Source organism: Chlorocebus sabaeus, chromosome 8, assembly GCF_047675955.1.
Source record: "Chlorocebus sabaeus isolate Y175 chromosome 8, mChlSab1.0.hap1, whole genome shotgun sequence".
Lineage (NCBI taxonomy): Eukaryota > Metazoa > Chordata > Mammalia > Primates > Cercopithecidae > Chlorocebus > Chlorocebus sabaeus.
In genome coordinates this window covers 84,578,630-84,602,633 of record NC_132911.1, presented here as the reverse complement: position 1 = coordinate 84,602,633, position 24,004 = coordinate 84,578,630, and the positions used below count along the sequence as shown (strand labels likewise).

The 24,004-nt window shown below is 41.1% G+C and overlaps 1 protein-coding gene across 2 annotated transcripts in view; it reads left to right on the top strand.

The window, feature by feature from the left end:
- Nucleotides 1-23,978, top strand: part of ZNF704 (zinc finger protein 704) — a 247,188-nt gene extending 223,210 nt beyond the window's left edge. For both annotated transcript variants that reach the window (XM_008000964.3, XM_008000963.3), the window contains exons 8-9: nucleotides 9,274-9,371; nucleotides 10,945-23,978. In XM_008000964.3, coding sequence (XP_007999155.1) covers nucleotides 9,274-9,371; nucleotides 10,945-11,056 — 210 coding nt within the window. In that variant the 3' untranslated portion in view covers nucleotides 11,057-23,978. The remainder of the gene's footprint in view (nucleotides 1-9,273; nucleotides 9,372-10,944) is intronic.
- Nucleotides 23,979-24,004: the final 26 nt, after the last annotated feature.

Below are 24,004 nucleotides of genomic sequence, written 5' to 3'. Positions count from 1 at the left end.
CATTTCAGAAAACTATAAGAGAGTTTCAACTGTTCATAAACATCTTGTTGGAAATATATCAAGATTTTTTTGTGTTGGTAGTATATTTGTATGTTTCCAAATGATGGTAAAATTAATAGCTGAACTCAGATCTTGTATAGAAAAAATGGTGTTTATCATTATAAGTAACTATAAATTTTATTACTTAGGAAATATGGTTCTGTACGTATGTCATTTTGAAGTCTCGAAAATACATTAAAATCATTTTTTCTTTCAAAGTCTGAATAATCCATGCTGATGGATAATCTGAAAATAAATGAGTGCTGAAATATGCAATCAGCCTTAAGTAGTACATAAGAATTGATTTGACAGATTAAATGATTCCTGTCTGATAAATCACTGTGAATTAACTTGATTTCTAACCATTCATTTAAAAATATATTGGGTCTTTTATAGTTTATCACAGAACAGCCACAGACATGCACACTGTTGAGGCTCACAGTGGTGTATAACTCCTGATAAGGTTTAGGAAGTGGCTTATGATAACAGATATTAACCTTATTTTCTCTTCTCCACCCGTCTCCCCAAGGACCTCACAAAAGCTGCTTATTGTCAACCACTGGCAACTCCCTGAGGTTTCCAGCAAAGTCTAAACCCTTCTGTGGAACTGATAAAAGTGAAAGTGGCTGAATGAATTATGCTGTGCTCTGTTGATGAATATTTATTAAATTCCATAGAGGAATAGCCAACAATAAAAAGCATACTGCTGGAAGCAATTTGGGAAATAGTGGCTTCCAGAAAAGACTCTGGGAATGTGATTTGTAAACAATACCATGGGTCTGGAGTCATTTTTAAAGTTGTATTTTCATTGAATAGTGGTAACTTCTGGTAGCTCTGCAGGAGTGACCTTGTTAGTAGACATTAGAAGAGGGCAGCTTAGCCGTGTTGGTATTAGTTTTGCTTCTGGCAAGAACACTGATCCACTGATGTAGGTGTCAGAGGTTAACAATCTGTCTGTTTGGGGACTTTTTTTGGTAGACATAAAAAGACCCAGAGTGACTCTTGATATCGCTTTTGAGACAGCCTCTCTGTATTAACCTAAAATGGCAGCCACAGTTACAGAATTATTGAGACCATCTATTCTGCATCCTATTAATTCCTGCCTTTGACTTGGGAAGAATTTTCAGTGGTGTATGGGAAGCATACACCATGTTGCTTATCTGGTGCTATAGTATGTAGATGGAACAGCCCAGTTCAGACCTCTTTCAGACTACCTCTGTGGCCAAACAAACTGGAATGTTTTCCCCTTTGCTTTTCTAATTAAATTATCTTCTGAAGTATAGGGAAATCACTCTGAGGGGCTCTTTACTGGCTCCATGTCCTCCATGGTTCTTATGTATCTTACACACTAGGATACAAGCCAGCATACCTTATATCATTTTTTCAACAATGGAATGTTAAAACTCTGCTACGGACACTGTGTATTTCTACAAAACCTCATCTCAGTGCCCTTGAATTTTTACAGAATCCCTCATTTCACTCTGTGTTGGTTACCTGGGACATTCTAGACAAAAACTTTGACAGAAAATATATATATGATATATAAGACATACTATAGCTGGATTAAGTCGGTATTCCACTAAAATCCTATGTGAGCCTTTTTTTTTTTTTTTCCCCTAGAAACAGGGTCTCAGTCCATGACCCAGGCTAGAGTATAGTGGTGCCATCATGGCTCACTGCAGCCTCAACCCCCCTGGGCTCAGCTCCTCTTCCCCACTTCAGCCTCCTGAGTAGCTGGGACTACACATGCACACCATCACACCTGGCTAATTTTTGTATTTTTAGTAGATATGGGGGTTTCCCATGTTGCCCAGGCTGGTCTTGAACTCCTGAGCTCAAGCAGTCTGCCCACCTCAACCTCCCAAAGTGCTGGGATTACAGGATTGAGCCACCGCGCCCAGCTGAGAGCTTCTAATTTATTCTTTCACCAGAGAATTCCCAATTTTGCTGATTTTGTAACCTGTTTCAGCAAAGACTTTAGACTGATTTTAGCAGTCAAGCTTGCCATTCCTGTTTAAAGATAAAATAAGGGTGGAGTGGAATTTTCAAAGGTTTTTGTTTTACCCTAGAAGGACAAGAAGGCTACATACAACTAAGAATGTTCTTTATGTTGCTAAACTCTCTGGCCATGCTTTAAAAAAAACAAGCAGGTGCTGCTGTCCTCCTCCTTCTCCTGGTGGGCTAGCTCTCATGACGGCCCACCCACACAGATGCAGGACTATTGCACACCCACGGGCAGCATGCCAGCACCTGTCCCTGAATGCTCCAGGAGTGCCAGGCAAGCCAGGTAGAATTTAAAAACATGTGAATTCTTACCCTCTAAATTGGTGTAATAGGGTTTTCAGACCAAAGCTCTAGAAGTTGTAAGTTATAATGAATTTGTATTAATGATGGCTTCAATTGTGTCCAAACTGAAGAACAGAGAAATATTCATGTTATAAAATGCTTTTCAAAAAATTACCTTTATCCTTGTATTCTAAAATAAATACCCTGAGGTTGTCAACCCTGTTTAGAGTTTACTTTTCTCCCACATCTTTGAGACTTGGTATTGAGGAGGGATACTTTTGTACACTTCCTAGAAAGTGGGAAAAATCCCTTTCTGAAAAATCCCAAGGGTTGTAGGATTTTATTTATTCATTTGCCTATGCTAGATTTCCTGAACATTGGACTTTAATAAGTTCCCTGGGTAAGACCTCTTCCCGGAGGTGGGTAGCCGAGAAGGCTGAACTGCATATTTAACAAATGTAACTGGAAGTTCAGTCTTTTGTAGCCTAAGGCTGTAGGGAGAGGGGTAGGAAAGAGAACATCTTTAATTACAACTTTCTTTGACATGTTTTTCCCTAATGACCTGCCTTCTCTCCTAATTATCTCCATTTCTTTCTCTCTCTTTTCATGACAGAAAACTTAAGAGCCCTTGGCCCCTTTATTAATCAGCTCAAGGCTGCCATAAAATGCCATAGACTTGGCAGCTTAAACAACAGAAATTTATTTTCTCACAGTTCTAGAGGCTAGAAGTCCAAATCAAGGTGTCAGCCGATTCAGTTCTGGTGAACACCCCTTCCTGCTTGTAGATGGCTGCCTTCTCACTGTGCATGCGGAGCCGAGAGAGAGCACGCACACAAGCACATGCCAGGGCACTGGCAAGCCAGGGAGAGCAAGCATGGAGAAGGAGTGCACCAGCCTTAGCTATCCCTTCTTAAAGGACACTAATCCTGTTGGATCAGGGCCCCACCCTTATGACCTCCTTAAAGGCCCTATGTCCAAGTACAGCCACACTGGGGACTAGAGCTTCATCATATGAATTTGAGGGACACAAACATTTGATCTATAACTGCCCCTAAGAAAGCAAGTATGAGCTGGTCAACTTGCTATCCAAGAGCAGTTCTAGGAGGCTTCAGGCTGTTGGGGAGGGTCTCCAAAGCTGAAATAGCAGTGCTTAATTGTCAAATGCTTAGCTTGTTTGAGGTTTCTTTTTTAATGCCTTGAGGGAAGGTTCAGAATTATATGAGGTTAAAACCAAGCCAGAGCCCTTTTTTTTCCCTCTTAAGAGAGAAAAAATTCCAAGAAAAGAAATTTCTCCTGCATATTTACAGAAGGCCACAGCATCTCTAGTGTGAGGCTTACTTGCAAATCCTTGCTCTGGCATTTGTGAACACCATGTGACCCTTCTAAAGTAATATCCTCTACTCTAGTACTACCTTGTAGAGTTGTGTTGTTCACACAGTGCCTGGCATGTAGCTGACACTATAGATCTCTTACCGTCATTGCTGCCTTTACTATGTCTCAGCACTGTTTAATGGGTTAGAGAAAGCGGCTCCTCCCTATTTAGGATTGATTCCTGTAACACAGATATACTCAACACATGGGAGAAATTAACCACAATTTTTACAGACAATAATTTAGAATTCTTTAGATTCTTCTGAGGTCACACCTAACCAATAGACAAACTACGGACATATAGCCCAACAATTTTATTTAATTAGAGATATTATCATATTATACTGTCCAAGTACATTATACGCTTCATAAAACATGCCACAAAATAGAACTTAGAAATGGTTAAGAAATAAACAAATTGCAATGCAGAGACCACTAAGAGAGAGAGTATTTGCTTTATGGGGCTTTATTTTAGGACACACATTATTTCCACCAGCGATGTGGTAGGATGAAGAGTGCAAAAAGCAGGGCTTTGACATCATTCAGAAGTGAGTTCCAAAGCCAGCTGTGTTCAAGTCAGAAAATGGTGTTCAAATCCTGAGTCCATTTACTAACTGTGGTCTGGGCAGTGCAGTTAACTTCTCCATTTCCTCATCTATAAAATGGAAATGATGGCTATGATAGGGTTGTTGTGAAGATTAAAATAGATAACATATGGAAGACACTTAGCTTATATAGCAAGCTCTCAGCAAATTACTTCTGCTGCTACTTTTACCTCTGGGATGCTCTGCAGGCCACTTCCCTGCTCAAAGCCTAAATTTCTCTATCTGTAAGATGTAGATATAGATTGCTTATTTTGCAAGTTTGCTGTGAGAATTAGAAAAGATAATAGGTAACCTACTTGCCTGTCTTTCACATTCGCAAGCACTGAATAAATGGTAGTTGACTGCCCCAGTTACTCGCTTGGTTTCTCCACCCTCATCCTCAACTAAAATAGGAAGCTGAAACATAACTGTCTTGCCATTAAAAGTCTCAAGAAAAACTCACATGTCATATTGAGCCTCCCACTGAACTAAGCCACATACGGAAGTTTGAAGTGGGTCCTCTGTCTTTTGCTATGTTGTACCCTGTAGAAACACGTGATGAACTCCAGAGTTAAGAGAGCCATTAGCAGGAAGAAAGACTTTGGTGAGGGGTCATTCCTGCAGGAGGTCCATGTTGTGCTTTGAAAGTGTCCCCCAAAGTTCATGTGTTGGAAATTTAATCCCCACTGCAACAGTGTTGAGAGGTGGAACCCTTAAGAGGTGATGGGGTCTAGCAGACTCTACTCTCATTAATGGATTAGTGTCATTATCAGGAGAGTGGGTTTGTTATAAAAACAAGTTCAGCTCTTTCTTAAGTGCACTGTTACCCTTCCACCCTTTGCCCTGGGATGACACAGCAAGAAGGCTGTTGTCACATGCAGGCCCCTCAACCTTGGACTTTCCAGCCTCCAGAACTGTAAGAAATAAATTTCTGCTCATTATAAATCATCCAGTCTCAGGTATTCTGTTACAGCAGCACAAAACAGCCGAAGACAATCCATATCCCTCAAACTCTGTTCCTGGAATTTTCAAAAGCCTGTTCCTCATGCCTCCCCCACCCTGCTGCTTCTGCAATTTTCTCATCTCAGAAAGTGGCACCACTGCCCCTCCAGCCACTTGGGCCAGAACCTGGGATTCATTCTTGACTCCTCAGTTCATCCTTGATAGATCTAAAGATGCAGTTTTCCTTGTGCCCATCCCAACCCACAAGTCCTAGGCTGTGCCTCTAAACAACAGGAATCCAGCCCCTCCCCACCACTGCCACCATACCTAGTCTAAACCACCAGTATGTGTTTGCCTGGAATACTGCAAAAGCCTCTTAACTCCAGGGCTCCTTTCCAGGGCTCCTTTCCAGGCTATCTACTGTCCATTCCCCAAAGAGCCAGTGATCTTTTTAAAGCATTAATCAGATGTCTTGCTTTTAAAAACTCTCCAGTGGCTTACTTATTGCGCTTAGAATAACATTCAGATCCCTTATTGCAGGTCAGAGGCATAGCTTGATACTTCCCTCTCCTCTCCTCCCACCCTCCGCCTCCCACAAAGTGCCCACCCCCTTTTCTGCAATGCCTTGTAGGTGAAAGGTAACCTCCTCAGGAGGCCTTCTCTTACCACTCAAAATAAATAAATGTCTTCTCCCTCTATTACACTTTAGCCTATTACCCTATTTTATTTCTGTCAGCGACTTATCACCAAAATGGTCTTGTGTGATTTTGTATTTATTGTCTGTCTTCTTACTAGAATGTAAGCTCCATGAGGGCAAAGAATTTGTTTTGTTCACAGCTATATCCGCAGAATCTGTAACAATGCTTGGTACATAGCAAGTACTTAATAAATATCTGTTGAATGAAGAGTATCCAATAATCTCATATCACTTCATGCAAAAGGGCTATGGCAACTTTGCATGATCTAGAAACTTCCACATTATCCCTGGCTGATGGAAGTAGTGTTACTGTCATGTCAACCAAACTTTTCCAGTTCTCTGACTAAAATGAAGCACAGTGTTCTTGGGATTCTATTAGTTCTACAAGAGTTGTTAGATTTTTATGTTTATTTTCCTGATAATTTAAAACAGTTCATATAAGCATATCATAGATCATCTACAGTGACTATAGATGTCTCAGGTGTTCACTCCCTCTAGTTTGCTGTTATTCATCCTGTACAAAACCAAAGCCATTATGAGATGGGGCGAGGAGGATTCTGCTCTTGGAGGAAGCTGCGTATCTATACACATGAAATGAATGCACTGAACTCCAAAGCTTTTATTTTTAAAAACTCTGAATGTTACCTCTGCTGGCCCTTGCTCCACCCAACTTTAGCATGAAGACCAGTGGTATAGAATAATACAAACTCATGGCAACAATGGCTCCAAATGTTAGATTTTTTTACTTACCTGTATAATTTTTTTTTTTTTTTTTTTTTTTTTTTTTTTTTTTTTTTGAGACGCGTCTCACTCTATTGCTAAGGCTAGAGTGCAGTGGCACAATCTCAACTCACTGCTGCCTTGAACTCTCCACACTCGGGTGATCCTCCCACCTCAGCCTCCTAAGTAGCTGGGACTATAGGTGCACATCACCAATCTGGCTAATTTGTGTATTTTTAGTAGAGATGGAGTTTCACCATGTTGCCCAGACTGGGTTCAAACACCTGGACTCGAGTGATCTGCCCACCTTGGCCTCCCAAAGTGCTAGGATTGCAGGTGTAAGCCACCACTCCTGGCCCTCCTTGTGTAATTTTTTAAATGTCTAAGTTTTGTGCTGCTATAACAGAATATTTTAGACTGGGTAATTTGTAATGAACAGAAATCTACTGACTAACAACCTGGAGGCGGGGAAGTCCAACATCAACATGCCAGCCTCTGTGAGGGCCTTTATTCTGCATCATCACATGGCAGAAGGTGAGAGGGTAAGGGGGCCAGACTGGCCCTTGTAGAACACTAATCCCACCCATGGGAGTGGAGCCCTCAGAGCCTAATCACCTCTTAAGGGCCCCACCTCTTAATACTATTATAATGGCAAGTAAGTTTCAACAAGAGTTTTGGAGGGGACAAACATTCAAACCATAGCATTAAAATTAATGTCTGGGAAAATAACACTGATGATCTTTATTAGGCCATTCTTGCATTACTGTAAAGAAATACCGGAGACAGGGTAAGTTATAAAGAAAAGAGGTTTAATTGGCTCTGCAGGCTGTACAGGAAGCAGAGTGGCATCTGCTTCTGGGGAGGCCTCAGGGAGCATTTACTCATGGTGGAAGGTGAAGCAGGAGCAGGCACGTCATGTATGAAGTAGGAATGGGCATAAAACCACCATGGTCTTATGTAAACTCAAGAGTGAGAGGTCACATATCACCAAGAGAATGGTCCAAGCCATTCATGAGGGATCCATCTCCACGATCCACACACCTGCCACCAGGCCCCACCTCCGGCATTGGGGATTACATTTCCACATGAAATTCGGGCAGGGACACACATCCAAACTGTATCCCGTGCATTCCTTTATGTTGAAAGAGAAGAGAAAGTACTAATACCTGTACTGGAGAAAAGCAATTCTCTAAGAATGTCTGGGGAACGCTCCCATGACTTTTAATTGACAATGCTATTCCTATGACCATGTTGGCTCCTAGGTTTTTAAATTTATTAAATGTCTGCCCTCCCATATATGGCAATACTGTTTAATTAGTTGAAACATTCTTTTTCCTTTGTTAAAAAAAATTAATTTGTTGCAACTTTTAAGAATTCCAGAAGCTGGGGACATTATTTAGTGTTACGAGAGCAGGTGATGCAAAGGGCTGAAGTGAGTAATCCGGAACGGACTGAGGACAGCAGGGGTCCTTCTCTATGACGTGAGGGACAGAAGAGCAACAGAGTTAAACACACGTCCTGGTGCCAGGGAGAGCTGCAGCACAGCCCTGGCTCCACCATGACACATGCCGTGACCTTTGGCAAGTTACTTAACCTCCATCTGCCTTGGTTTCCTAATCTATAAAATGGGAACAATAGTAATACTATGTGGGGTCGTTGTGAAGATTAAAGCTGCTGTCGGTGTACCTGGCACATAGTGAGCGCTCAGTAAGTGTTCGGTGGATGGCATATGTTCTTGATTTGTTCAGGCTCTCTGCCTCTTGCCTTTATTCCTTCCTGTTTGGACCTGAGAGTCTGCTGAGGGGGTGTTTTACACAAGAATCCATGTATTTAGTGGCTGTGATTGATCCACTAGAGCCAACAGAAGGCCTAGACCTGCATTGTGTCATTGTCACTTACTAGCTACATAATCATAAATAAATCTCTTAACCTCTCTAGGTATGTTTCATCTTCTAAAAAGGGAATCGTGAGCCTTGCCCTACTTGACAGGGTTCATGAGGATCAAAAGAAATAGACAGGAATGTACTTTAAGGTTTAAAATATTATTCAAGTGAAAATATGGTATTATAAGCCACTTGAAATGCATAGATATGAAGTAAAAAATGTTGGAGATATTGGCTATTGGTGGGTCTTCTCTGTTTGGGAATGCATTTTACTTCTGCCATAAGCAGCCCTCCTCCATTTTAATGTGTCGTCTCTGTGAGGAAAGCATCTCTGCTTCTTTCTTTCTTTTTTTTTTTTTTTTTGAGACAGGATCTCACTCTGTCACCCAGGCTAGAGTGCAGTGGCGCGATCTCAGCTCACTGCAATCTCCGCCCCGGGGTTCAAACAATTCTCCTGCCTCAGACCCCCAAGTAGCTGGGACTACAGGCACACACTCCCAAGCTTGGCTAATTTTTGTACTTTTTGGTAGAGACAGTGTGTCACCATGTTGGCCAGGCTGATTGAACTCCTGACCACAAGTGCTCCACCCACCTCGACCTCCCAAAGTTCTGGGATTACAGGTGTGAGCCACCGTGTCTGGCCTCATCTCTGCTTCTAATGGTCAAGGACCAGTGTCCACATAGCAAAGGCTAACTAACTGCATGGGTGGAGAACCTGCCCCATCAACTTTGTTTTCCATGTATTCACCAGGTGTCACCCACACATCATCATCCGGTGGGCACAGGAGAGCAGAGACAGCATGCGCACACGGTCCTGTCCTCCCCACCCAGAGGCACGGTCAGCCTAAGGTACGACAGCTTAAAACTCCACATACTTCACCACAAGGGAATTAACTGTAAAACAGAACAGCAGAGAGAACCCTGAGAGATGATCTTCTATAAAATTTCTCCACAATTGACAAAACTCCCTTTCTTTTTTTCCTGTGGTTTTTCCCATCCATTACCTATTAATGAAGATTTGTTGTTTTAGGGGGTAATAATTTACAGTAAGGTTTTGGGTTTTTGTTGTTTTGTTTTGTTTTGTTTTTACAGAATAGGTAATGGTGATTATTGGGTCTATTTAGATCCATGTTGTATTAATCTCTATATTAAATGAACTAGAAGATACAATTTTTAATGCAGTTCAAGAACAGTCTCCCCAGAAGTTCCTTAACCAAAATACAGTAGTCTCCTTTTATCCACAGTTTTACTTTCTGTGGTTTCAGTTACCCGAAGTCAATTGTGGTCCAAAAATGCTTAATGGAGAATTCCAGAAATAAATGATTCCTAAGTTTGAAATTGCAAACCATTCTGAGTCGTGTAATGAAATTTCGTGCCATCCAGCTCCGTCCTGCCTGGGATGAATGTTATCCCTTTGTTCAGTGTATCCACACTGTCTACACTACTCGCCCATTAGATTGACTGTTACAAACTGTGCTTATGTTCAAGTAACCCTTCTTTTATTTAATGATGGACCCAAAGTGCAAGAGTGGTGAGGCTTTAATTCAGACATGCCAAAGACAAGCCATAAAGTGCTTCCTTTAAGTGAAAAGGTGAAAGTTTTCAACTTAACAAAGAAAGAAAAAAATTGTTTTTTCTTGAGGTTTTGAGGTTGCAAAAATCGACAGTAAGAATTAATCTTCAATCCATGAAACTGTAAAGAAAGAAAAAGAAATTCATGCATAGTATATATATAGGGTTTGTACTATCTGCAGTTTCAGGCATCCACTGGGGGTCTTGGAACATATTCCCCATCCTTAGCAGGGACTGCTGTACTAAAAATTGAGAATGGAGGTAGCATTTGAAAGTACCTATTTAAAAACTTGAAAGAGCAATGTTGCTCTCTACTGGCATTTCTTGTGTTTACTTATTTAATTCAGTTTTATGAAGATGCCCAAATGGACATGTCCACAAGTAGACAAATAGAAGCCTAAGGGATATGGTAGCAAATTTTAACAGTTGAGTGGCTGTAAAAACAACCAGCACATATTAGAGTCTGAACTTAGAGAGAAGTTGCCCTGTCTCCCAGGCTGGAGTGCAGTGGCGCAATCTCGACTCACTGCAACCTCCGCCTCCCGGGTTCAAGTGATTCTCCTGCCTCAGCCTCCTGAGTAGCTGGGATTGCAGGTGCCTGCCATCATGCCTGGCTAATTTTTGTGTGTTTTTATTAGAGACAGAGTTTCACCATGTTGAACAGGCTGGCCTCAAACTGCTGACCTCTGGTGATCTGCCCACCTCCGCCTCCCAAAGTTCTGGGATTACAGGCATGAGCCACATGGCCAGCCTTTTTTTTTCCCCTCACTCTTTTAAGGGATTTTGAGCTCTCCATAGAATGCCCATGGAATTCCTCCCACTAAACTAACCTTCCTCGTCTGTCTTACAGGAAGCCCAGGGGAGAAGGTAAAAAGTGTCGGAAGGTGTACGGGATGGAGAACCGAGACATGTGGTGTACCGCCTGCCGCTGGAAGAAGGCCTGCCAGAGGTTCCTTGACTGAGAGACCCCCAGGCAGAGGGGCCTGAGCCGCTCCTGCCCTGGCCTCCCACTGCAGGTGTTGGAAAGAGCTTTTCCTACTGAATAAAACACAGTTGAAGCTGGGAAAAGCCCTTTCAGGAACCTTGGAGGAATAACAGCAAAAACACAGAAAAATTGTTTTAAGTCACCACCTATGACAAAAGAAAGTTGCTCTTACTGAGAACCCAGCCAGGAACAGCTATAACTAGCTTTTTTCCTTCAAAAGAAAAGTCAACTTTTTTGCTGTATGTCTAGATTTAAAACTGTGGACTTCTGTAGCAATTGAACCAACAAAGCCCATTTTACCTAGAAAGGAGGCATATTTTGATAAGCTTTCTGAATTATGCCATTTCCAAGATTTTTTTGACACTTAAAAAACAAGCTACAGGTTATTCAGTAGCATTTGTACAAAGAACAATACCTACTTTTGTTGTGAATAATCTTTTCCCTATTTTCCATTTGGCTTCTTGGAGCAGTATATGTCAGGATGTGTTGCAAGAAAGCGCAGCACTCTGGACATCTTTTCTATGTCTTTTTGTTTGTTTTGTTTTTAAGAATGACCCCAAACTGAACCATGGTAGAGCTGTTAGTTTGTAGGGCCCCCAGATGGCATAAACTCGAGAAGCGATTGTCCACGGAAATCACCAGCAGACTTCAGCCCCACGCTGAGTTCAGGAAGTCCAGCTGTCACTGTTGGGAAACATCTAGGAGTCTTCCTTGGATCCATAAGAAGCTCTTCCCCTGAGGCAGCACAGCTAATTTTACTCTCTACCTGCCACAACTCAGTCAAGAACTGGCACCTGTAGCCATCTGGGTAAGCCTCGATGCTTCTTTCAGGGATGTGACACAAATGGCAACTCAGAGCTATTTGTTACTGCTTGTCTGTCAAGATTGTAGCCAGGTTAATGGGTCATTTTCCTTCTCTCCAACCTCCACCACTGACTGATTTCAGAAGAGGTAGAGAACTTCAAACTGTCCCGGCAGGTTTGCTTTAGACAGCAGAGCACAGCCCACATGGCCCCACCTGTTCAGAAAGTCATGTTAGGTCGACAAACCACTTCCATTCTGAGTGCACTTTTATAGGTTTTATGCTTTAGCATGTCTGGGAGCTGAGTTAATGAACAATATAAACGTGAGTAAATGGAAGGTTGTCAAACCTTAATTTTTTCTTATAAAAATATTGGAGCTATTCATTTAAGAATTTGCTCAAAAGGGAACATACAGAACATCAAAAGGAAAATGCATGTAGGTATAGGAATTTCTCAATTTAGTAGGGCCAGGGCTTGCACTGTGTTCCATTTACTGGACTTTGTAACGTGCTTGTTTGCTTGTTTGGAGGATAGTGGTGGGGAGAGGGGAGTCGTCAAGCCCTATAAATAAGCTCATTCTCTATCTACCCTACTCTCAATTGCCCTACTAAAGAGTTATTTCTCCTATACCTATGCAAAGTAGGAAGAGCACCTTATAGGAGGCACTGTATAGGGACAGGGGACATGGGATCAGCCATAGGAATGTTAAATGAAATTGCACAGAGGAAAGTTTAATATATGTCTAGAGATTGTACATACACTTTTTTAAGCGTAGAGAGAAGTCATCTAGTAATGACAAATATTCTTTTTATATACAAGCAAAAGAAAGTATAAGGAGGTTCTACCACGCAACATCCACGATCTGTGCATTCACATATTATGGGACTTTTATTTCTGAAACTTTCATATAAATTTTTAAAAATTATTCCTTGGAAGAGATCCTGGTTTTTTTCTTCATTTATTTGTTTCTTTAAAAACATTTATTTTAGGAGAAGAGTAAAAGAGCTTCATCTAATTTGGCATCTTGATTACCAATCAGTACTAGTCACAGCACCAGCAATACTGTATGTTTTAGACTTACAAGGTCAGCCAGGAAATGGCATTTTTTAAAATGCAGAACTGTGTTTGTTTCTTCTACTGTAGCATGTCCTTTCTCCTCCTGGTGTCCTGTCACCCCCAATGCAGCACCACTGATATGAGATGATGCTCTGGCTGGTCCAGGAAGCCCTGAGCCATGGGCAGATTGCCTAATGGCTTTGGGAGGCCAGAGCTGGTCACCTGTTTAAGCAAGTTCACCATGTATTTGAATGATAGGGTACAGTCCTAGACCAGAGGTTTTTCTCTTCAGCAAAGCTTTCTGGCCCTTGATCGTTAGACTGTTACTAATAGAAAAAGATTCAAGTCATGAAGTATAAAATCCATCCCCCATCCCAGAACTTTGAAACACAAGGAGGGAGAGATCTTTGCTATGGAGCAGTCCTGGAGCAAAGCCCCATGACTTTCACCCCCAGATATATACCCCATGAGTAGTGCTGAGCTCCAGCTTAGCTGAGCCAAGCTCAGTCCTTACCTGGTGTGCAGCCAGTGCACAGGTGTAAGCAGAACTATAGAGCTGAATGTAGCTTCCCTGGGATCTCTTCTCCTTTCTAAAGTGTTTTTCACACAGTTCTGTGCCTCCTGCCCAAGTTGGGGCCCCTTTCTGCCTGATAGCCCAGGGCTCTGTGTAGTTTCTTTTCTGGCTTCCGGTGCAGACAGACCCTCACAGTACCTTCCTAGACACAGACACATATTCCCTGGACCAATGCATGGAATAACTAGTAGACCACAGGTGGCTGGTCTTGAAGAAAAGGGATTATACTCCTTACAGGCTACCCTGAAAGCTATGAATTCCAGTATACACTGCTGATCATGCAAGTTAGGTTTTTTTTTTTTTTTTAATGTAGCTTTATTTTGTTATATTTTGGAACTAAATGAAGTGCCAAATTAGCCAGACATTCGTTGGATGCCATCGCTGTGGAACCAAGTTCTCTGTATGTGTTCGTTTGGCTGGGAGGACGGGGAGGGCTGGGCAGACTGCTCCCACAGCAGGCTGGCGGTGGAACTGGAGCCCTGGCCACCACAGGGAGCTCAGAGGAGGCCTGTCTGTGCAAAAGACATGCAAAACAATGGATTCTGGTCCCGAAATATTTCTAAGTAAGGCATGATGTAGCCTTTTGATTTTTTTTCTCCTTTGACACCCCAGCCTTCAGAAAAGTTTTCTCATCTCTCTCCAAAGAAGTCATTTCATAGTGACTGAAAGGACATTCTCCAGACAGTGACAAAACAGAGTGGCCAGCAGGCAGTGGTGTTAAGCCTTGGGTCTTCCCGGAAGATGTGTGCTGCATTGGTGGGAGGCAGTGTGACAACCTGGAGAAAACACACAGGTAGCAAGGGGGTCGGGGGGGAGATAAAATAGGTCTGTGGATACCTGGCTCTTGCTTATCTTCTTGGTGCTGATCAGCTAGTGGTCACCATCGCTGAGCACCTCCCAGGGAGCTGCCATTGTCTCCTCTGGGAGCAGCTGCCTGAGGCAAGGAGCGAATGACCTGAAGGGAAGTACCTCTGGCCAAGGGTGCAGGGCTGCTGTGCCCAGCCGGAGCGGGCCATCTCTAGCAGATACAGACTTCTCTCCACCACACTAGCTGAAAAGTTTTCTCCCTTGGTTGGCAAAAGCCAGTGTCGGGAAAAAAGCCGTGGGTTTCTGACCAAGAATGTGTGCGCTTAGCTGCAGAGTGCCCAGCGGCAGCTCCAGGCACCAACAAGGTGCCCTTTCGTTAGACAATTCCTGCCTGAACATAACCATATTGCAGATGAAAATTTTCAATAGAGAATGACACAATTCTTGACCTTTCTAAAAACTTTTCAAAGAGATAGCCACATGTCTATATGTTGCAAAAGATTTTTAAAACTGAAATGTCCTCCATTAAATCTCAAGATCACTGGAGTTTTAAGTCTGCTGTTTCTGGTGTCACACTAAGCCACACTTTTGAAAGCAGCCCTGGGTTCTGAATTAGCTGGCACTGCTGAATCCATGTTCCCCCTTCATCAGACTCCAAAGTGCAGCATTCACTTGCAAAGGTTCAGAGAAAAGTGGCCAGAGTTGTACATATAAGAGAGAATACCTTGAGAATAGTAGCAAAATACTGTAAATAATATTCATTTCCTCAGGGAAAAATAAAGGGCATGCAAACATAGGTCTGGAGACTCCTAAAACTAGGAAGAATTTTGTTGTCACTAAAGTCTTTTCTACTCAGAACATTTTTTTTTCAAATGAACATGGTATCATTTCAAGACAAATTTACGTGAACTGGGCAGTACTGACATTTGTGAGGTGTGGGGGAGTGCCCTGGGAAAACGGTTCGTAGCTGACCCGTAGCCTAAGGCTAATATTTGGACCACAGGCGCAATGCCTGGGGGTGGGGGCGGGGTGGGGGATATTCCTAGACTCATGTAAGGCTTTTTCTGAATGTAATTGTGAATACAAAGCCTTTCTGGTTCTTTTTATCATTACCCAATGGATGACTGTTTATTAGCTATCAGCAGAATTCTGTAGGTGAAAGCAAGCCGTAAACGATGTACATTTTGCTTTAATAGCATGTTAGCAAACAAACTTCCATGGACTCTTGTGGACAAGGTGCTGATTTTTCTCATGACCCTGTAGAATTGCTATCGACCACATCTTCTGTAGCACTGACCTGTGTGAACTCGGGGAAGAATTTGTGCATACAAATGAGTGGAAACAGAGCAGGATTCATGAATATGAATGAGAATGTGAATCATTTTGGAGAATGCCCCGGGCACACGGGTCAACTGGAAATTTCATTTCTCTAAGAAAGTAGCCCTACCAGCAGCACGGACTGTCCCTGTTCCTCGTACCTGTGAGGATTCCTCCATATCGGAACTGTTTCTTGTGTCTTTTTTGCATTGTAACTAGCCAAACCTGAAGTCAGTAAATAAAATGAGATTAGCACTTTTTTTAGGTACCAGTTGTATCACTGAGTAATGCACACCAATAGAGCAAGAAACTATAAAATGTATTTAAGACCAACTGGTTTGCTTATTATGATTGACTTTGAAAAAGCCCATATCCAATGATATACATGCTTTAAAAGGTATATCTGTCATAGGACCAGGAACCAAAATGGGAATTTTACTTCTGGTCCTGTTTTGTAAATAGTTCCTTTTTTTGAAGACAATCTCGTTTTATAACTTTTGTTGTGGGTCTGAGAATCACAATGGTAATATGTTGTGGCAAAATGTAATCTTTAAATACAAAAACAATTATAACTTAATTTTCCAAATAAAACAAGAAATATACTGGTTAGGCTTCTACAGTTCTAAGAGACATGACACTTTGGTAATAAGCGTCAATACTCTACTTCTCAAGTTAACTGGAAATATTTTACAAGATGCAGTGTTTTGTAATCACAAAGAACACAGACATTTTGCGAGAAATGACCTTGGTTTTATACATTGTAGCTTATTTTTTAAAATATAGTATTTTACCAGACAGGAAGTGTTAATATTATAAGTAATTCCGGCTTACCAAACAAAGGGCTATGTCTCTTTTAAGCAAATGTTTTGATGCATATCTTTTTAATTAACCCTCTGCAGCAAGGGTAGAAATACAGATCAGATGGAATGGGTATTATAAGAGAATCAAGATAGCAACAGCTACTCCTTTTATCATTAACGGTGTGTTTTCAAAGTATGGAAAAAGATGCCTGAAGAGTCATTTTATTTATTTTAAATCTAAAAAATGTTAATAGATATGCTTATAGGTCATGGGAGAAATATTCTTATAAAGTTTTTAGTGTAAAATGATAAATTCTGTGTCACAAAGACAAGTTTACCACTTGACCTACCAGAACCACAGATACTTGCATTTAACCAGCAAGTATCATTTGGTGGAAATTCCTAAAATCATAGTAGATAGGCCCAAAGATAGAATTCTTAGGTGATCAGTAGTGTTTAAAATAATTTTGTCCTCAGCACTAACTATATAACTGTAATTTCCACATAAGAACAAGTGCTTCCAAAATATAGTGGAGGGAAAAAAGAAAAAAGAAAATTAAAAAAAGAAAAAGAACAAGTGCTTGATTTTTCACTGTGAAGAACTAGCAGGCACACGAGGTTGTGGTGATCAGAAAGAGACTGCGTTCCCAAGAACCAGGAAACAGAAGGGAGTTGTGAAGAGTTTATTAAAACTGCACAAATAACTTAGAGCTTTGCCAAAACCATTTCATAATGCTGTACAGTTTTTTCAAGCCCACTCACTGTTAAAACAAGAAAGCATCTTTTCTTTCTAAGATTGTAGTAATCCAGAAGCTAGCCTAATTAGCCAAGTATGCAGATAACATCAAAAGCAAAGCTGAGATAGAACAGCCATACACCCGTTGGGCAGCTCTTATGAGGTGGTCAGAAGGTCACTCGGACCTTGGTTTCAAATAGGCTTTAGAATCTGCACACTTGAGGACTAGAAATGAACAGAGTTAGGGAAAGCCATGTACAGCCTTGGCTCCTGGTCTTTAAGATGAGGTGTCCTGCAAATGTCTGTTTTCACTCCTTGGAATGTCTCCATTATTAGCGTTAAAGTCCCCAAGAAGTTTTTATTGCTGTGCGGTTTTGAACCAAATGAGTCTCATTTCCAAAAGATTCCTAAATCTTTATAGGAGAGGTTGCAAATGTCAGTGCCTCAAAAGGACCAGGCAAGTTCTGTAAATGATTGATGTGGATCAGGAAAAGAGGAACACAAGAATGGTGAAGACCAGGTTGAAATGGAGAACACATGCCCTCTTTGAAGGGGCACCCACACTCAGCTCTAGACAATCAGAACCATGCAGAAATCAGGCCCAGGGCTGCTAGATCTTCTGACTTGGAAATAGGATATTACCTGACACGTAAGTGTTGACAACTAACTCAAACTCTTGGCCAACACTATGCAGACCAAAGAGAAGCTGTACACAGGCAGGTGCAGCCTGCGGCCTCCAGTTTCAACTGTTAGGAAAAGTGGATTTCACATTCCACAGTTGTCAGGTTCATCCATCAGCCCCACAAACTTGCATGTCGGCACTATCTGGGCAACTAAAATAAAAGAGGGGAAAGAGATCGTTTCTCCCCGGATATCATTCTCATGGCAGACTTGAATAGAGATACGCTGAGTTATCCAGCTCTCTCACTCTGCCTCCTTTTGGCATGCCCAGGCCGGGCCCCACAAAGCATTGAATCACTGTTATCCTAATTTTCTTACTGTTTTCTACCGTGGCCACTGTGATGAGGGACTGGCAAAGAGCAGCCTCGTGCCTTCCGAGAAGGTGGCCAGGAGCCTCTGAAGCTTGAAGCGAGCACACATTGCCTCCTTGTGCCAAAGCCCTTTGCCAGCCTCCCCACACTCCTTCCCTCTCCATCCTGCCTCATGAGTCTTCGTTCCCGTGTCAAATTACCCCTGCTTCACCTATGATACAGCAGAAGCCTTGCTTCAGAACTGGTAGGCATTTAGGTTATTTCGGAGTGTCCACTAACCTCAAAAGGAGATTTTTCCACATACAAAACTCTAGCATCTTTGAGGGCAAAAGCAAAATGGGAATAAATGTGTCATGAAAAAAATGAGAAGTTGCTTCCTTCATTTAGATGGACTAAGTTATTTTAAACTGTATCTTACATCAGAGTCCTGATGGTACTGGGATAATCACTGACCCTTTCACGTATGTAATAAAATCCGTCTCGTTCACACACACTATTCCATTTGATCTCTGTAAGAACCCAGTGTAGAATAGGAATATTTAAAACCAACATACCCACCTCCAAGGCCAACCCAGAGTAGTCTTGAACCTGAGTCAGCCTCAGCACTGCTTGCAAGGAAGAGAGAAAGGGCTCATTAAAGGCCTGGCTCAGACCTTAGTCTTCCAGACTGATTAGGGACGTAAGAAGACCCAGGGACCCACCATGTTCTCAAACCATCTTTTCAGTCCAGGCCTTTCAGCATAGACATAAAGAGCCCACCCGTTAGTCATGTTGCCAAGTGCAAACTGATTTATCCCCAGATGAATCCCTTTACTATAGCGGATCTCTAATCCCTAAATTTCAGCCAATTTGGTAGTTAATTATAGGAGCTTATTAGCTAAATGTATGTTCTGAGTAAAAGTTTTGACTCCTTGGGGAAAATTTATTTTGCTGCTAGCATACAACATTTGCTATGTATATAAACTTAAGTCAATGCCAGAAATCTTAAAACCAGCTCAAATTTATAATCTGTAATGATCAAATCAAAACATACTGTAAACTCAGAGTTGGAAACGCCTGGTAATATGGTTAAGTCATGTTTAAATATGAATGCAATTTAAATGACATTGGCAATGCCTGAGATTTCTTTCATTGTGAATGATTAAAAAGCAGTCCAAAATATGAATGGATTTCATCTTACCTTTCTCCCATTAATTTACCAGGTGTAACATCTTGAGTTTGGAGTAAAGTCATTCATAGGCAGTTGAGTCACAGAGCTAGAAGGAGCCTCAAAAAAAACATTTTGGCCAGACTCTACATCATGAACAGGGTTCTTGATGAATGATACTTATTATTATGTTTCTAAAGTAATACAGTGTTGGAGAAGGAAGCAGTTTAGTGCTTTCCTCTTCTGATGGAAAAGAATCATAGTTACCACCATTGCCATGACAATAACAGGATGTAGAAAGACCCATGAAGAAAGAAAGAAAGAGAAAGCTATGGTTCCAAAAGCAGGTAACTGTAGATTTTGGAAGAAGGTGGAGATGGTGATTAAACTGTAGTCCTTGTTTTTTAAAAATGTTCTTTCATGTTAGGCACCATCCACATAGTTATTAACTACCAACTTCCAAAGAGAAGATCCCCTTGATTTATTTATATCATGAAAATACTAAAAATTAATTCTCAAGTCTAATTAACTATTACATTATCTTGCTAGGGCCATTTCCCTAAATTTTTAATTCAGAAAATTAACCAGAGTTGGCCAGATGCAGTGGTTCACGCCTGTAATCCCAGCACTTTGGGAGGCCAAGGTGGATGGATCACTTGAGGTCAGAGTTCGAGACCAGCCTGGCCAACAGAGGAAGAAAGAGTGAAAACAGAAGAAGAGTGAAACCCTGTCTTTACTAAAAATACAAAAATTAGTTGGGCATGGTGGTGCACACCTGTAATTCCAGCTACTTGGGAGGCTGAGGCAGGGGAATCCCTTGAACCCGGGAGGCAGAGGTTGCAGTGAGCCGAGATTGCACCGCTGCACCTGGGGGATGGAGTGAGACTACCATTAAAGAAGGAAATTTGCTTTAAACAGAAAAAAACAAAGGTGCTCATCTATTTCTTCTGAATTCTCTCTACAATCCTTAACTTAAAAGGAAAACCAGCACTCTAGAGAAGAAACTGAGCTTTAAAAGAGAACAGTCCCCATTCCAGCTACCAGTCTTGCTTTCCCCCATCTTGGCAAGCCCCAGTGAATTTGCTATTGAAAGATTACCCATCCCTCTGCCCTCATTTCCCTGAGCTGGAGGCCAGGCTGTTGTTAACGTTTTTTCCATTCTAAAGCCCCTGATGGGACATTCTTGTTTCTGTGGTACTGCTTTCTCTCTCTTAGGGACATTCTTGTTTCTGTGGTACTGCTTTCTCTCTCTTAAATTAAGGTGCAAGGGGATAAATATTACTGTGACTGGGATGTAAGACTCAGTCAGTGTGGCTAGCCCCTTCCTTCGGGGGAAATATTCCATCTGTCTGAACGGTTTTAGGTGATCATGAGGAGAGCAGCTTAGCAGACAGCTAGCCACGCTCATCACAAAAGATTTGTTCAGACTCACTGTAAAGAATGACAAGGCAGATAGCTAATCCTTTCACTGTGCCTCAAAGCCTGCTGTGCAAGTCAGCAACCCTACTGGTCCTTTCCACATGTGAGGCTAATAGAGTGATCAGAACCAGGAATGTGAGCGGGGTTCCACTTTAGGAGGGGACAGTGAGGGCAGAGCAAGAGGGCTCCATGTTTAATTACTCCCGGCTCTGACTTCTGCCCACAATTACAGAGCATGAAAGCAGAATTGGCCTTTAGTATGTGAAAAGGAAGTGGCTCCTGCAGGGTATAATTGTTATAATTTCGTATTTATGGAAAGAGAAGAGGACTCCAGTCCACTCATGTTGTTAAGCACTTGCCCCTCACTCCACTGGAGCCCCCTTCCTATGTTTTGGGCAGATGGCTGGGACCGAGAGGAAAGAGGAAGAGCGGCGGCCAGAGTGTGAACATACCCCTCAGGGATCTACAGTGGAGTTTAATGATAAACTACCCATACTCTCCCAAAAAAGGTTGAGGGGCAATGCATAACTTTGCAGATTACAACCCTTGTTTTACTTTTTAAACCTTTTTTCCTTACTCTTCTTACTGGAAATCAATGGCTGTGATGTGACCAACACCTGTGATGATAGCAAAGCCCCTCCTTTCACTGTCTGCCGACTGTTCGGGGAACCTCCTTGGTCATTGGAAGAAAGCTTTAGAAAAGACTTAGCTTTTTAGGGAAGAACTAAAAAATCTCCAAAACATACTAGTCCCATGACTTCGATAACTGAAAATGTCCTGGGTGTAAATTAACCCAGGAATATGGATCATACATGTTTAAAAAAAAAAAAAATTCCCTGAATCAATATTTTCCTACAACACACCCTAAAATTCCTATTTTTGTAATTAATGGTTGGACAGTGATCAGCCATTTAAACATAGGCTCTCTGGAATAACCAGACACTAGAATAGTTTCCAAAGTGTTTTGTGTATCAAAATCCTATATACTTAGAAGAAGAACTCAGGATAAGAAAAAATCGCTAAGTCCCAAAGGGTTCATGACTATCATGAGATGCAACTGCGAGTGACCTACAGTCATTTTATCAAATGAGAAGACTGGAGAGAGACCAACAGTAATCACAAAACCTCTGTTGCCCTTAGTCCATGACAATGTTTAAGGAAACTTTTAAAAATTAAGCCATCTTCTGAATTTTCTACACTAAATCTAAAATATTAAAATGAAATTATTAAATATTTAAAACGGGGTATTTAGTGGAAATGCAATCAGTAGAAAGCATTGCTTTTTAGTGCCTGCTAAACAAGTAAAGGAGAAAGAATGAAGAGAAAACAGCAGTCCTTCCTGCGTGACACTCGTGTGAAAATGACTGGCATTCACATGTCATTGAGTGCTAACTCAAAAGCTAGGTGGCAATGCTGTCCAATGTTTAGAGATCTTTTGAAATATAATCTTACCACCATTCCGAGGTAAGTACTTGCTTAACAAAAGTCTTTAATATTAGTGAATGAATGTATAAAATTATAAACTATGCATTTTCAAAGAGTAGCATGTATTTTCTATCGAATCCAAGTAAATTTTTGCATAGCTACCTACCACAATTGGAAATTATTCAAAATAAACTTGGATACATATCCTTATGGGGATATGGGAAGCCCATCTATATTCTCCTACTTGATGTTTTTAAAGATTGAAACTTTACTCTGAAACATCAGGCTCTAAAAGATTCCATCATTAAGATGAATAAATGGGAGATGGTTTATTTTTTACTCCTTAAGCATCAATGGGAAATGTTGGCTGTTAGAAAATGTGCCCAGTTCTTTAAAGGTTCTAGTAACACTGGATTAACAAGCAAACGAAACTGTATGAAGTGAACGAATATTTCATTGGATAAAAATGGCATAGGTTTTATCTGTTGGGTTTAATTCTCAAATCCCAGAAAAAAAAATTCTTCAAGGGGTTTCGGTTATAGTTTCAAAGAACAAAATATGAAAATATTGTCCAGCAAGGCAAATCATTGATCTTTTTTCAAAATTACTTATATTTTGGAAAGTCTATATAGAATATACACAAATTTCTTCAGCCCTTTTGTTGATTTCATATTTTCATGAAACCTCCTCCCCTAATAATTTGCCTTCTCTCTTTAATCAGTGCTTTACTACATTCCTCAGCATGAAAAAATATCTTTTCCTTCATCTGACAATGTGGAAATAACTCCATTTCTCTGCCATTCTGGTTCTCTTCAATGTCCATTGAGAAAGTTTCTCAACTGTTTGTAAAATACGGGGGCGGGGGGAAAACACACACACACATTTCTAAACCTGTACTTAAGGTTATACTGGATTGTTTGCTACCTAATTAGAAGTTATTGGGGGAGGGGCAATGTGTCTTTTTATATGATTTTTAGCCAAATCCAGATGTTCTGATACACATTTCTGAATACCTATCTGACTGTAAATACAGCCTGTGGAGGTTCAGGTTGATAAACCTTTTACCTGACTGTTCCTCAGCCATGCTCCTTGCCAGCTTCTGGCACATTGTACATAGATTTGTTGAATGTTTAAATCATTTGTTTTTCTAAATGCTATTCTCTAAAACAATTTTTTGAATTTCTGTTGCTTTCCATTGTTTTGGACTTTGTGTGTTTGTTTAAAAAAAAAATGTTTCCTAAATATTTAACACCAGGAAAAATATTTTTAAATAAACTGGTGCTAATTGAAACAGAAGGAAATTTTCAGATCGAAGATGTACAATGTTCAATGTTCACACCAGTTAAACTGCACTTTCCCAAGGGGACAGCTGGCATCTACTTGAAATGGGCATCAAGAGACCACCAAATGTTTACAGTTTCTGTGGCCCATTTAAGTGTAGAATGCAGAAGTGGCTCTGTCCCCCCAGAGTTGAGGATTTGCTACACTGGTCCTCTGGAAGCATTTAAGTAGAAGAAAAGGCTTATAGTAAGAATCACTTTAGTAATCGTCTTCTGGTCCTTGGACTTTTCTGTTCTGTAATGCTTGTAACAATGAATATGGTGTTGCCAATCTAGTCTGATATCATCGTTGACCTGTACTTACTTTGTGGATGGTTCTACCTGGGGTTGCACTGGCACAGAGCCAGAACACTGGACTTTCAAAAGACCATTTTGACTTCTACAGTGTCTACACACATGAATTTAAATGCACTTGTAACTGGTTAATTACCATGAAGTAAGTCTAACTTCCACTTAATAAAAGTTTTTGTGTATCTGCTTCTATTTGGAAACCATTTATTTAATTAAGG